This window comes from Mastigoproctus giganteus, chromosome 6, assembly GCF_048544385.1.
Source record: "Mastigoproctus giganteus isolate SK-2022 chromosome 6, ASM4854438v1, whole genome shotgun sequence".
NCBI lineage: Eukaryota > Metazoa > Arthropoda > Arachnida > Uropygi > Thelyphonidae > Mastigoproctus > Mastigoproctus giganteus.
The window spans coordinates 235056508-235072369 of record NC_143580.1 but is presented as its reverse complement, the minus strand read 5'-3'; the positions used below and the strand labels follow the sequence as shown (position 1 = coordinate 235072369).

At 40.1% G+C, this 15862-nt stretch overlaps 1 protein-coding gene across 3 annotated transcripts in view; it reads right to left on the bottom strand.

Moving 5' to 3' along the window:
* Positions 1 to 15862, bottom strand: part of pcx (pecanex) — a 743348-nt gene that overhangs the window by 111927 nt on the left and 615559 nt on the right. For all 3 annotated transcript variants that reach the window (XR_016547122.1, XM_090376780.1, XM_090376781.1), the window contains one exon: positions 6487 to 6590. Coding sequence is in view for 2 of the 3 variants with exons in the window: in XM_090376780.1 (XP_090232906.1) it covers positions 6487 to 6590 (104 nt within the window). In the remaining variant the exon portion in view is untranslated. The remainder of the gene's footprint in view (positions 1 to 6486; positions 6591 to 15862) is intronic.

Genomic DNA, 15862 nt, shown 5'->3' with positions numbered 1-15862 from the left:
CCTTGTATCCCCCCCAACTAGCAGTTTTCCGACCCACCTAACACTGCCTCGACAGCATCAGCAAAAATTCTTGCACCCTTTCTATTTAAGTGTATCCCATCCCTGTAGAAGCAATCTCTCCTGTTAACAAGTACAGTCCAGGCTGAAAAAAATTCTACCCCTTGAGCCTTGCACAATCCCTCCAGGGCCGAATTGATCGACAAGGCTCTCATCATATACTCCCTCCTATCGTGTCTGGGCAGAATTGCAGACACTTTCAAGTTCAACCCTAATTCACGGCTTTTTTTCAGCAGTGACCTGTACTTGCTAAGTAATTCCGCCGGTCTCCTACTCTTAATATCATTCGTGCCAACGTGTACAACTATATCACCTTTTGTGCCCTTAAAAGATGATATCCGCTCTACAACGTCATCAACCTTTGCCCCTGGCAGACATACCCTGGTCCTATTCCACCTATCCTTTTTACAAAGCATGTTCCCCGTTTCCCTGACAATAGAGTCACCAACAACTACTAGTTCCTGTGGGACCAGCGCATTCTGCCTAGGGGGCTGCTTCTGTGTTGCCTGATGACCAAGTGCAAGCTCTGGCGTTGATGTGGGCAGCTGAGAGCTTGATGGGCCCCTCAATTTATTTCCTTCGAGGGCATCCACCCTGTCCTTCAAGCTCTCATAAAGGCCCATAACAACGCTGAGTTGTCGCCTGATTTCCTTGCACTCCTTACATCGTGCACACACAAAGACATCCCCCTTGGCAGTATCATGTCCCGTACCCAACTGCTCCGCAAACATCAAGCAAACAGTGCATTTTAATAGACTGTGATTCAGAGGGCAACTGGCCCCCTCAGTTCTCCCCTGAACCACAGCACTCCCATTAGCTTGAGCCTTTTGCTTTGCTGCTCTGGTTAGAGTCATGATTCCAATTTAATTCAATAAAATTAAAACAAAAATTAAATCCTTAAGTTATATTATATATATATATATATTGTTTTTTTTTTTTTTTTTTTCGGTATCTAGTGTTCCCTTTATACAACTTCCGTATCACGTGTAGCACTCTAGTTATGTATTAATTATTTGTTACGATTAAGTCGTTATATATATTTATAGAGTTAAAAATACAATTTAATTGACAATGAAGTTTATCAAGATTAATAGATTTACTGAATAATTGACAATATTATATTATGCACTATACTATACAAAGCTAATGCTATCGAATTCCGGATATGCTGTGTCGCGTTTCAGTAACGAGTGTTACTGAAACGCGACACAGCATATCCGGACCATTCACCTTGAGCTTGTACTTGGAAGGGTTGTTAGTGAGAAAATGATCAAGAGCTATGTGGTTAGGATTGCCAGGTAAATTATAAATCTGTGTGAGGTAATTAGTAATTGCACAAGCCTCAGCATCTAGACCAGCTGGGTACATGTAACTAGAAAATGGAAGCCAGCTGGAGTTGTCAACATTAAAATTACTCACTGTTTTGGACTGGGAAAAGTCGCATTTCAAAGAGAGGAAGTTAAAAAGTTCTAAGTGATTAGTGGAGTTGGGAGAATGATAGGGGCAACAGAATTTGAGAGAATGGGGCAGAAAAAGTTTAAGCCGGAGAAGATCGAGAAAAGGATATTCCAAGTTACTAAGTCTCTAACAGGGAATAGAGCACAGATAAGCACAAGTACCACATTTGAAGTGAAAGGCACTGAACAGGGAATAATTAGGATTCTGTCAGAAAAAGTAAGTGGGGGGTTGGCAGACTAAATGGAAATGAACATCATTGAGACTGGAATGGAAACTACATATATTTGTGAAACGAATGAAGAAGTGTTTGGGAGGTTTCGATCTTTTTTGCAGATGTTTGTTTCATCAGTTTGACTATTCATGATGTATTCAGTAATAAGAAAAGGTGGGGAGGACATGTTGTATGAAGGAATAAAATTTTTGGATATGGCACACACAGCAAGAATAAACTCAGCTCCTTGACATAACGTGGCTGGTGGGACTGTTAGTAATCCTGGGTATAACCTCCATGCACAAGTACATGGTGGGTGACCACCCAGGTTCACACCAACGTAAGCAGGGGTCGAGGTGTGGCGCCCACACCACATGGAGGAACGCCGCCCCTCTATATTACCAGGCAGTACTAGGAGGTAGATAACTCTCATTAACTGGTGAAATACCACCACTTTGCTTATTGGAGGCTTGAAGTGGTGGAACCCATGTTTAGTCTCTAGAGCTAAGTTCCGGTCAACTCTTCCCTATCTCTTCCATCATGCAGTATGATTGATGACTTTTGAGGTTACGATGAACGTCGTGGTGAGATCCAATATCCCTTACATTTCGAGGGTACAGCTCTAAAACGGTGTTCGCAGGCCGGCCGCTAGTTAGTACACCGGACCGAACCTATTGGTAACTCTCTAGGAGGCTTCTGGATCAGCTAGTGTATAATCTTGCTACCTCTACTCTGCCAGATAGTGACTGGAGGGAGTCCGAGTAGTGTGTATGCGGGGAGCATTGTCGAGGCCACGTTATGTCAAGGATCTGGGTATATTCTTACAACGTGTACGCCATATCCAAAAATTTCATTACTTCATACAGCATATCCCACCCACTTTTTCTTACTATTAAATACACCATGAATTGTCAAACTAATAGAGCAAGCTTATCTGCGAAAAGATCTAAATCTCCCAAGCACTTCCTAATTCATTTCACAAATATATGTGGTCTCAATTCTAATCACAACAATGTCCATTTCTACTTGCAGTCTGCCAAACCCCATGTACTTTTTCTGACTGAATCTCAGTTATCGGTTGATTCAACTACTGCTCATCTCAGATGCCCAAATTATTCATTGTATGATTCCTTTCGCCTCAAAGGTGGTACATGTGCATATGTCCGTTCTGATATTCCCTGAGACTTGGCAATTTGGTATCTCCTCTCTTTGATCTTCTCTGGCTTAAAATCTCTCTACCTCATTGTGTCAAATTTATCTGTTGTCTCTACCGTTCTCCCAACTCTACTAATCACTTGGAGCTCTTTGACTTCCTCTCTTTGCAACTTGACTTTCTCCAGTCCAACTTTCCTAACAGTGAGGCAATTTTCCTTGGTGATTTTAATGTTCACAACTCCAGCTGGGTTCCGTTTTCTACTCACACCGACCCAGCAGGTCGAGATGCTGAGGCTTTTGCAATTACTAATGACCTAGCACAGATTGTTCATTTACCCACAAGAATACCGGACAATCCTAATCATACAGTCAATACGCTTGATCTTTTTCTCACAAACAACACTTCTAAGTACAGGGTCGAAGTGAGAGGTCCTTTAGCCACTTCAGTTGACAACTTGGTGATTGTCTCTTCTCCAATGGAACCTTTATCACATGGCTATTCCCAACCTCGTGTTGTTTGGCATTACAAGAATGCAAAATGGGATGACCTGTGAGACTTCTTTTCTTCTTTTCCATGGTCGGATTACTGTTTCAAAACTTCTGATGTCAACATTTGCTCAGATCGTGTCGGTGAAATTATTCTTGCAGGAATGGAATCCTTTATCCCACACTCCACTTTAAAATCTCGTCCTTTATCTAAAGCTTGGTTTTCCAATAAATGTGCTAAGGCTGTTCAAGAGAAGAATGTTGCATATCGTAATTGGCTTGTTTCTAATTCTTCAGTTTCATTTTCTGCCTACACCAAAGCTCGCAACAATTGTAAAGCAGTTATTAATCAGTCCAAACTAGAGTTTGAAGAGGCTAAGAGTAGAAAACTTGCTTCTTGCCCTAATAGTAGCTGAGCATTCTGGTCTCCTGCAAAAGCTATTGACCGCAACTTTTGCCCATCTCTGCTCCCACCTCTGTCCAAACCAGATGGTTCTGTTGTCACTTCAGCCAAGGATAAAGCTGACCTGCTAGCATCCCATTTTTCTTCCAGCTCATGTATTAATGATCTTGGTAAAACACCTCCCACCATTCCCAACAAGCTCCATTCAATGCCTCCTGTGGTCTTCTGTCAAAAGGATATCAGAAGGATTTTGATGAACCTTGATGCTAAGAAAGCTCCAGGTCCTGATGGTATTTCTCCACTTGTTCTCAAAACCTGTGCTCCTGAACTTACTCCTATTCTTTGCCGCCTTTTTTCACTTTCTTATTCCAAAGGTGTTTTTCCTTCTTCTTGGAAATTTGCTCATATCCAGCCAGTTCCTTTTTAAAAAGGGTGACAAATCCCTCCCATCCAATTATCGTCCCATTGCAATTACTTCTACTGTTTCTAAAGTAATGGAGAAATCAATTAACCGCCAACTCTTAAACTACCTAGAAACCTTCCGTCTGATCAACGATCGCCAGTATGGAATCCGTCAGTGTCGATCCACTGGTGATATTCTGGCTTATGTTACCAATTTATGGACTAACTCAATTGAAAGGTTCGGTGAAACACAAGTAGTTGCTCTTGACATCTCAAAGGCTTTTGATCGTGTTTGGCATAAAGGTCTTCTAAACAAGCTTCCATCTTATGGTTTGCCAACTGTTTTTAGTAATTGGTTATCTAGTTTTCTCTCTGATCATGCTCACTGAGGGTGATGGTAGCTCCTCCACTAATGCCGGTGTCCCCCAAGGTTCAGTTCTTTCCCCCACTCTTTTCCTCTTGTATATTAATGACCTTCTTCCATTGACTGGAAATCCTATCCATAGTTTTGCCGATGATGGCACATTGCATTCCACTTTCCATTTTGAGAAACCTTGTCCTGCTCAATCAGCTTCAACTTCTCGAAAATCTTCTACCAATTCCTTAAATGTCGATCTTCAGGTAATTCTCCAGTGGGGCAAAGACAACTTTGTTGATTTCAACTCTTCTAAAACTCAGACTTGTCTTATATCTCGCATAAAGGATTTTTCTGCTCCTATGCTTATCTCTAGTGACACTCCGATTTCAAGGCAAAATGATATATCTCTTTTGGGGATTACCCTGACTTCTATCTCTCTTGGCACAAGCACATTACAAATATTGCTTCCTCTGTATATAAAAAACTTGGTTTTCTCTTTCACTCTCGGCATTACTTTTCTTCCAAACAGCTGCTCACTCTGTATAAATCGCAAATCCGCCCTGCCATGGAATATTCTTCCCACATCTGGGGTGGTGCCCTTAAAACCTCTCTCACGCTTCTTGATTCCATACAGAAGAGGGCAGTTAGGTTAATTAATGATTCATCTCTAACAGTCTCTCCACTCGCCTTGTCAGAGACGTACTGTTTCTGCTGCATGTCTCTTCTACAGATACTTCCATGGGCACTGTTCTTCTGAATTGGCTTCTATAATTCCCCCTCTCTCTTTCAAAACAGTCCGAACACGTGCCACCACCAGCCAACATCCATTTACTGTCCAACTTCAAACCTACAGAACCAACTTTTCATCTTCCTCATTTATTCATTCAACTGCCGTTTTCTGGAACAACCTTCCTTCATACGTGTTTCCTGAAAATTATAATCTACAGAAGTTCAAGTCCAATGTCAACAAATATCTTCTTTCGTCTTCTCTACCTCCAACCCAAGCACGGTACTAAGTACTATAGGTTCTAATACCTCTCGTGTTTGGGGTTCACATAAAAAAAAAAAAAAAAATAAATAAAAAAAATAACGTGGCTTCAAAAATGCCTCTGTATACACACTACTCAGATTCCCTCCAATCATTATCTGGCATGATTAGAGGTAGCATGATTATACACTAGCTGATCTGAATACATTTTAGAGCCATACCCTAAACTGTAAATGGAAATGAACATCATTTAACCACAGTTATGAAAGCATCCTTGAATTGAAAGGATATCCAAACATACTGGAGACATATAACTATCTTTCCTATTCAGAAAAGGGATATGAGAAATGTAAGGAAACTTGGATCACATCATGATGCCTATTATAATTTCAAAGGATAATCATACTGCTTGATGGAAGAGATGTGGGTTGTAGTTGAAATTATTAAGCAATTGTAAATTGTTACACAATTATAAATAAATCTGTAATAAGGCAACTCTGTAATAAGACTAAAAGAAAACAGATGACCAGGGATACTTAGATCAAAATTACGATATATATATTTTTAGATTACTTTTACAGGTTGTTGCAACACAAGACTGGTTTTCTTTGCATCATTTTGGCTATATTAATATTAACATTTATGTTATCAATTTTTTTAGGATTTGTCTGAGTTTAAGTTTGACAGATTTTACTTTTACTCATAAAATTAAGTAAGTGTTAAAGCAGCATCCTATTATATTTATTTATTTATTTTTGGCATGTAACTCACATGGAATGGGTGCAGTTTTAGAAGTTGCACAACCAGTTTGATTTTGAATTAGCTTATTATATTATGGAATAATGTTTAGCCTTGTAAACAGTAAACGAGAATTCCTGTCTTTTTAAAAACATAACACAGAAAGACCTACTAATTTCTTTCTTGAAACAAAAAAAATTTATCAACATATCAAAAAGTAGAGAAGTTACCTGGAAAAGGAATTATGAGAGGCAGTACCTAAAACACGTCGAGCCAAAAGACTAAGACCAAAGCACAGTGATACCAATGTGGAATCTTTGGTGCATTCAGAAGGCTAAACAGAAAGTATGAATACATAAAATATAAATTATCTATATAGTTTATTTATTGTTATTTATTTTAGAGAATAAATAAGTTAATACTCTTTAATTTCATTATGACAAAATGGAAGTTATAACAAAAATTCATAATGTTTTTTAAATAAAATGGATAAATAAAATATTTGAAGTATTTTAAAACAATTTGAATTCAGCTCCAGACTCATCCCACTAAGTTTCTAGATATTATATAGGTTCGAAGCAGGTAAAGCATAACATTGTTTCTAGCAACAAGTTTTGCACTGTATATGAAGCTAATTTTGGAATGACTGGATTACTTATAACTGAGCAATGAAATAATTTTCATTGTTATTTCAGAATGACTGAACATGAAAGACTTCAATTCGAGTCATGTTTACCATTCTAAGTCAAGCATTTTCGGGGCCTCAATCAGGATCTGCTAGAGAATCTTGACTGAGAATCAATTTTTACTAGATCTACTTAGAAATGTAATAGCTCCCTTATCCACATGGTCAAAATATTGCCAAGTGCCCCATATAAGTTGTCATCTCCTTGTCCTATGAAATATCATCTGCTCCACCCAGCTCTAACAATTCTTTGCATTCCTAACCTCTAGTAAATTAATCATTTATTAATGCTTACTATGATTAAGTTTTTGGGGATGGGCATATCAGAAGTTCAAATTAAAAATGGGAGTTAAAAAACTTTATCATACTACTACAGAAAACAAAGAATATTAATTACACTATGAAAGTGACACAACAACAATTTTGGTTACATTTGGGAAGGTGCAATTCACTACCTGAGTACCAAGATACCCTGTCTGAAATGAAATCCTTTTGGAATTCACAAGCATTGATTTTGCTGAAGAAGAGGTGCTTAATTTCACATCTTTGTCCCATTTCATTTATTGTAGATGTAAATCTTTTGGTGAGTGGGTGTTAGTGCACATTATGTTGGGTTGTTGTTGTTATTTGGTTTTTAGCAGCATTAGCAACTAAGGCCATATTGCTCCGGGGTATGCGGTGGTCATTCCCTGACCTTTCTGCATCTTCCGTATTTGGTGGTGGTGACGGGCTCGAACCCCGGTCTAATCAAGAAGCGTGTGCTACGCACTGCTGCTCCTTCCCACCTGGCTACGGAGGCGCATTATGTTGGATAGGAAGTTGTATATTTTCACTGCTAAGGGTGGCTGTCGTGTTAGCATTGACTGCTAAGATACCCGAATAATCAAATGATCAATTATTTATCTTATGATCATTTGATTATTAGGGTATCTTGGCAGTCATTTAGCAGGCTTGTAACTTGTCAAATATAACTCTGATTGTTGCTTTAAAGTTGCTGAATTAGTTTCGTGATATAAGTAGTATTATTTTTTCTGCAATAGCCTCAGAGACATAACCAGATTTGTCTTTGAGTATAGATTTTATCATTACTGATAGAAAACTGAAAGAGAAAGAGAAATTGTTGAAGCTAAGGGTAAATAAGGCAACTGAGACTGATGGAATCTATCTACATTATTTCTGCTATGGATAAAGGGATGGTTGAGTGGGAGAAGACAGAGAGTGGTAATCAATGGACACTGCTCTTCGTGGACTAATGTTATTAGTGGAGCCCCCTAGAGTTCAGTGTTGGGTCCATTGTTGTTTTCTGTATTCATTAATGATACTGATGACGGTATATCAGACTTAATGTCCAAGTTTGCAGACTATATGAAGGTTGGCAGGGTTGTTAATCACACTAATGACAGTATACTACTACTGCTGCAACAGGATCTAGAAAATTTGAGCAGATGGGCTGAGAGGTGGCAACTGAAGTTTAACATTGACAAATGTAAAGTACTGCATATGGGAAGCAGTAACTCCAGAGTAACGTATCAACTTTCACTCTCTACCACTGTCAGTGTACTACAGTGGTAGTGGCAGAGAGTGAAAAGGACCTGGGGGTAATTGTGCAGGCAGATATGAAGTTTTCTGAGCGGTGCAGATGGTCTGCAAGAGTAGTTCATGGTGTCTTGTCAATGATATACAGGAATTTTATTTTTCTAGCAGGGATAAGGAGGTGATTATCCCCTTGTATAAGGCTTGTTTGTTATTTGGTTTTTAGGAGCATTAGCAACTAAGGCCATATTGTTCCAGGAATATGCGATGATGACGGGCTCGAATCCCGGTCTAATCAAGAAAAGTGTGCTATGCACTGCTGCTCCTTCCCACCTGGCTATGGAGGCGGCCTGTGTTGTATAAAGCAATGGTCAGGCCACACCTTGAGTACAGTATACAGGTCTGGAGGCCTCATTTTAAGAAGGATGTAGAGCTGTTGGAATGAGTACAGAGAAGGGCAACAAGATTAGTGAATGGAACAAAGGTTGCTCTTACAAAGAAAGGCTTAAGTTTTGCAAATTACAGTGCCTGGAGACTAGGCACCTACGAGGTGATCTGATTGTGTATAAAGCCTTGAATGGTTTGAGCATGCTCAATGCTGATGGGATTGTGTTCCTCTTGATCAGAATAATCACCTGGGAGGGCATAAATTCAAATTGAGGAAAGACAGTTGTATGGTAGATGTGCGGAAGTTTGCCTTTAGCCACTGCATGGTTGACTGCTGGAACAAACTTCCATTTGTTGTTGTAGAAGATCTGATTCAAGGCAGAACCAGACAAACATTTGGAGCGAGTGGATGGGTGAAATGAGAAGGGTGTGTTTTTTTTTTTGGCTGATGCTATATAAGCTTGCTTTCTTGCATCATGTGCCCTTGCTAATGCTAATGTGATTTTTGTGAACTGATTGTATACTGTTAGTATTTAAGTGTTAAAAAAATATTTTCTTTTGTTTTCTCATATTCTCTTATAATAATGAGAAGTGGAAACTAAAGTTTAATGTTGACAAATGCAAAGTACTGCATATGGGTAGCAGTAACCTTAGAGAAATGTACAACTATGTGGTGTTACCCTCAGGGTAGTGAAGAATTAAAGAGACCTGGGGGTAATTGTGCAGTCAGATATGTAGTTTTCTGAGCTGTGTAGACAATTTCTTATGATCTGCAATTTGCAGAACTTAACACCGGTGAGGTGATCTGATTGAGATGTATAAGGTCTTGAATGGATTGAGCAGAGTCAATGCTGATGGGATTCTTCCTCTTGATCAGATTACAAACCTGAGGGGGGCATAGGTTCAAACTGAGGAAAGACAGTTGTCGAATAGATGTGCAGAAGTTTGCCTTTAGCCAGCTGGTAGTTGATTGCTGGAACAAACTTCCATCTGTTGGTGTGGAAGTTAATAGTTTAAATAAATTCAAGGCAGAACTAGACAAACATTTGGAATGAATGGATCAGTGAAATGGGAAGGTATTTTTTTGGCTGATGCTGTATAAGCTTGCTTTCTTGCATCATGTGCCTCTACTAATGCTAATGCTAAAAGCAGCAGTAAAACAGGAAAGTCAACCTTTAACCATAATTATGAGAAAAGTGAGTAATTACGAACCTGGAAGCTTGCCTTATGTGTCAGAGAAAATAAAAGATTCAGTGGTTAAAGAAATACGAGGGGCATTCAAAAAATAAGTTACATCTGCCGCCATCTCTTGGTATAATTGCACAACAAATGTGGCACCTGTGCAGAATGGAGTTCATATCATACACCCCCTGATAGGTGAGTTTCATTGATGTAGTGGTAACAGTTGTGTAGGAGCAAGTGTTCATAATGGCACGTTAGCTAGAATGTTTCTCCAAGTTTATGGTACGTGGAACAGTACGATTTTTGTGGGCGAAACATCTGAATTGTTCTGAGATTCATTGTGAAATAATGGTGGTGTATGGGGAAAATGCAATATCGCGTCCAGCCATAGTGAAGTGGTGTCAGCAGTTTGAAAGTGGTCGCACAGAATTGACCGATGTTGATCGAAAAGGAAAGTCATCAACATCGACCACCGCAGACAACGTGATGCAGGTTGGTGAAATGATTTGCAATAATCGAAGACTGACAGTCGCAGAAATGGTAAAGTATTTGGATATTTCAATAGGCAGTGTTCATTCCATCTTCCGTGAACATCTTGACTATTGTGTGACTAATGCAAATTGTGTGCATGATGGGTACATCTTTCACTGACAGATGAACACAAAGGCAAGCGTTTTTTGTCTTCTCTAGCCTTAGCATTAGCATTAGTAGAGGCATTTGATGCAAGAAAGCAAGCTTATGCAGCATCAGCCAAAAAAAAAAAAAAAAAAAAAAAAAAAGTAACATAAATAAATAAAAATAACCACTTCCACTTCACCCCTCTGTTCGTTCGAAATACCTGTCCAGCTGAGCCTTAAACTTATTTAGGCTATCAACTTCCACGACAAGGGATGGAAGTCTGTTCCACCCACCAACCACCCGCTGGCTAAAGGCAAATTTCCGCACATCTATCCTACATCTGTCTTTCCTCAATTTGAATTTATGCCCTCTCAGGTGATTTTTCTGAGCTAGAGGAAGAATCCCATCAGCATTGAGCATGCTCAAACCATTCAAGGCTTTGTACACCTCTATCAGATCACCCCGCTGGTGCCTAGTTTCCAGACACTGTAATTTGCAAAACTTAAGCCTTTCTTCGTAAGAGAACCCCTTTGTCCCATTCACCAATCTAGTTGCCCTTCTCTGTACTCGTTCCAGCAGCTCTACATCCTTCCTGAAATGAGGCCTCCAGGCCTGTATACAGTACTCTAGGTGTGGCCTAACCATTGCCTTATACAAGGGAATAATCACCTCCTTATCCCTGCTAGAAAAATTCCTATATATCATTGACAATACACCATGAGCTACGCCTGCAGCTCGTCTGCACTGCTCAGAGAACTTCATATCTGCCTGCACCACCACCCCCAGGTCCCTTTCATTCTCTACCACTGTCAGTGTAGTACCACAGAGTTGATACGTTGCTCTGGGGTTGCTGTTTCCCATATGTAGTACTTTACATTTGTCAATGTTAAACTTCATTTGCCACCTCGAAGCCCATCTGCTCAACCTTTCCAAATCCTGTTGCAGCAGCATAGTGTCAGTAGTGTCCTTGACAACCCTGCCAACCTTCGTATCGTCTGCAAACTTGGACATTAAGCCTGATATACCATCATCAATATCATTTATAAATACAGAAAACAATAAAGGCCCCAATACTGAACCCTGAGGGACTCCACTAATAACATTAGTCCACGATGAGCAGTGTCCATTGATTACCACTCTCTGTCTTCTCCCCCTCAACCACCCCTTTATCCATAGCAGCAACTTGCCTCCAATGCCACACTGCTCCAATTTGTGCAGCAGTCTTCCATGTGCAACAGTATCAAAAGCCTTTCTAAGATCCAAGTATATAATATCAAAGTTATTCCCTGCATCCAGTTCTTTTGTGACTGCATCATAGTATCCAATCAAATTGGTCAGGCAAGACTTCCCCTTAACAAAACCATGCTGTGTCCTAGCTATAACTGAAGTCTTGTCTAGATGATCCTGCAGTGCTTCTTTCACCAGTGCCTCCATTAATTTTCCGGGAACAGAAGTTAAACTCACAGGTCTATAATTACTTGTGTCAGCCTTTGATCCCCCTTTGTGAATTGGGGTCACATTTGCACATCTCCAGTCAATGGGTACCTCCCCTGAGTCCAAGGAAGCTCTCATAATTATGGCTAAGGGTTTGCTTACCTCCTTTGCTGCCTCCTTTAATATAACTGGATAGATCCCATCCACCCCAGGTGCCTTTCTTGTGTTTATCTTCAACAATTTCTCCTCCACTTTGCTCTCAGTTATTACAAGATTCTCTAGCTTACTGCTAGAGTTGAATACACCTCTGGCATTCCCCTCGCTGAATAACTCCTCATGTGTGAATGTCGATGCAAAATATTCATTTAGTTTGTTAGCTATCCGAGCAGGGTCATCAACAGTTGACCCATCGATCTCAAGTGGACCAATCTGATTCATCCCCTTCCTTCTAGAGTTTACATAAGTAAAGAACTCTTTGCTGTTTTTCTTCGCATCCCTTGCCAAGGATCTCTCGTAATCTGCCTTCGCCTGCCTAACCTCCTTTGTAACTTGGTTACAGATCAACTTGTATCTATCATAGGCGTCCGTGTCACGTGTTAATTTGTATGTATCCCATGCATTTTTCTTCTCTGCCATATGCCTCATTAGTTCATCTGACAACCATTTAGGCCTAAACCTTGAACAATATTTCTTAGTTGGTATGTAAAGCCTAGTAGCTTCCACGATAAGTTCTTTGAATGCTTCCCATTTTGAATTTGCTGTTGGCAATATCATCAGTTGATCCCACTGTATAGAATTTAAATACTGTCTCAGTCCATTGTAGTCGCCTTTACGAAAGCAATACCCCTTCCCTTTACCCCTAATGGTAGTTACCTCTTTGAGTAACTCCCACTTCAGCACACTGTGATCACTGCCACCAAGTGGTTCATTTATCTGCAGATTCTTAATGCATGAAGAATCACTACTGATAATCAAATCAAGAGTATTACTCCCTCTAGTTGCCTCCCGAACATGCTGATGTAGAAAACAATCATCCAATAAATCCACAAAAGCCTTGCTACTGTGTGAGTGACCAGCCCCCAAATTCCAGTCAATATCTGGGAAATTAAAATCCCCCATTATAAGACTCTCTGATTTACTGGCCCACTCTATTTCTCCGAACAGTTTCTTATTATACTCATCAGAGTCATTAGGCCTATAGCACACTCCTACTCTCAATTTTGATCTCCCAATGCTTATGTCACACCAAACTGACTCGACACTGCACTGTCCAGCGATGTCGACTGGCTTCACTTCCTTGGATTTTATGTGTTTTTTAACTAATAGCATAACCCCCTCCTCCCTTCCTATCCTGTCTATCCTTTCTGTAGACATTGTACTCCCCAAATTCCAGTTCTGCATTTCTTATATCTGTGTGACACCACGTCTCTGAAATCCCCACAATATCTGCCTTTGATGTTTTGAGCAATACCTCAAATTCATCAAATTTATTTACTAAACTCCTAGCATTGGTGTACACACAAGTATACATGCACCTGTTCTTTTTCTTAGCTACCCTAACACAACCCATGTGTTTACTTGTACCCCAATGATTCCCAGCAGTCTCTGAAATATCCTGCATCTTATTTTCCAGGCTGCGGCTCATTCCAATAGAAGCAGTGCAAGAATCACTTTCACCTCTGCCAGTGGCTACTGTTAATCTATTAGTCCTTGTATCCCCCCAATCTAGCAGTTTTCCGACCCACCTAACATTGCCTCGATAGCATCAGCAAACATTCTTGCACCCTTTCTATTTAAGTGTATCCCATCCCTGTAGAAGCAGTCTCTCCTGTTAACAAGTACAGACCAGGCTGAAAAAAATTCTACCCCTTGAGCCCTGCACAATCTTTCCAGGGCCGAATTGATTGACAGGGCTCTCATCATATACTCCCTCCTATCGTGTCTGGGCAGAATTGCAGACACTTTCAATTTCAACCCTAATTCACGGCTTTTTTTCATCAGTGACCTGTACTTGTCAAGTAATTCCGCCGGTCTCCTACTCTTAATGTCATTAGTGCCAACGTGTACAACTACATCACCTTTTGTGCCCTTAAAAGATGATATCCGCTCTACAACGTCATCAACTTTTGCCCCTGGCAGACATACCCTGGTCCTGTTCCACCTATCCTTTTTACAAAGCATGTTTCCCGTTTCCCTGACAATAGAGTCACCAACAACTACTAGTTCCTTTGGGACCAGCGCATTCTGCCTTGGGGGTTGCCGCTGTGTTCCGCGATGACCAAGTGCAAGCTCTGGCATTGGTGTGGGCAGCTGAGAGCTTGATGGGCCCCTCACTTGTAATCCTTCGAGGGCATCCACCCTATCCTTCAAGCTCTCATATAGGCCCATAACAACGCTGAGTTGTCGCCTTATCTCCTTACACTCCTTGCATCGCACACACACAAAGACATCCCCCATGGCAGTATCATGTCCCATACTTGACTGCTCCGCAAACATCAAGCAAATAGTGCATCTTACAAGGCTGTGATTCAGAGGACAACTGCCCCCCTCAGTTCTCCCCTGGGCCACAGCATTCCCATTAGCTTGAGCCCTTTGCTTTGCTGCTCTGGTTTGAGTCATGATTTAGATTTACTTTCAATAAAATTTCAATTTCTGTACAAAATTAAATCCTAAACTTGTATCCAAACACAGTTATAACGCTATATTTATGTTTCAGTAACGAGTGTTATCTGCGAAATCCCTTTATATAACTTTCGTATCAAGTTATGTATTAATTATTTGTTTTTACTAATTATTTATGTTACGTAACCTAAGTGGTTATATGTATAATTAATTATGTTAAATAAAATTAATTATATTACGTTTGTAATCTAAGTCGTTATATGTATTTATTTAAACGTACAATTTAACTGCTAACGAAGTTCAACTAACGCTATCTAGTACGGTATATCGTATCACAAAGGCGGGAAAATTACGAAAATCCTTCCTTCAATGCTATTCTGTGGAAGGCCATGACTTCTTATGGCGCATCATCACTGGCAATGAAACACGGGTGCACCATTTCACCCCAGAAACGAAGAGAGTGTATAGAATGGAGACAGAACATCACCTGTGCGGAAGCAATTCAAAATTGCACCATCAGCAGGAAAGATCATGGCCACTGTTTTTTGACTGTGAAGGAGTTGTTTACATGGAATTTATGGCACAACAATTAATGCTGTCTCATATTGCCAAATATTATGGTTTTTGGGAATGGCCATGAAAAATCATGAGGCTTGGAAAGTTAAGTGAAAGTGGTGTTCTCATTCAGGATAACGGCACACCACACAATGCACCACAACACTTGCTCCAAAGTTTTGGATGGGAGGTATGGCAACATCCACCGTACAGTCCCAATCTTTCAACTTGTGACTATAATATCTTCGGGAAGCTGAAAGAACATCTAGGGGGACAATGATTTGCAAACGATGAGCAGGTGCAAACAGCAGTTCAAAGGTGGCTGAATGACCAAGGAGTGGATTTCTATCATCAGGGAATCGAACGTTTAATCACACGTTCTGAGAAGTGTTTACACCAAATCGGTGACTATGTGGAAAAGTAGTGCTTTCAATTGCATAATGTTATATACCTCAATAAATGTCTCTTGGGCTACAATGGTCAAGTGTAACTTATTTTTTGAATTAACCTCGTAATATAGGACCATTTTGACAGGAATGCAGTTTATATCAACTGCTGTTATTGCAATAACAGCATGGATTTGCTAAGGG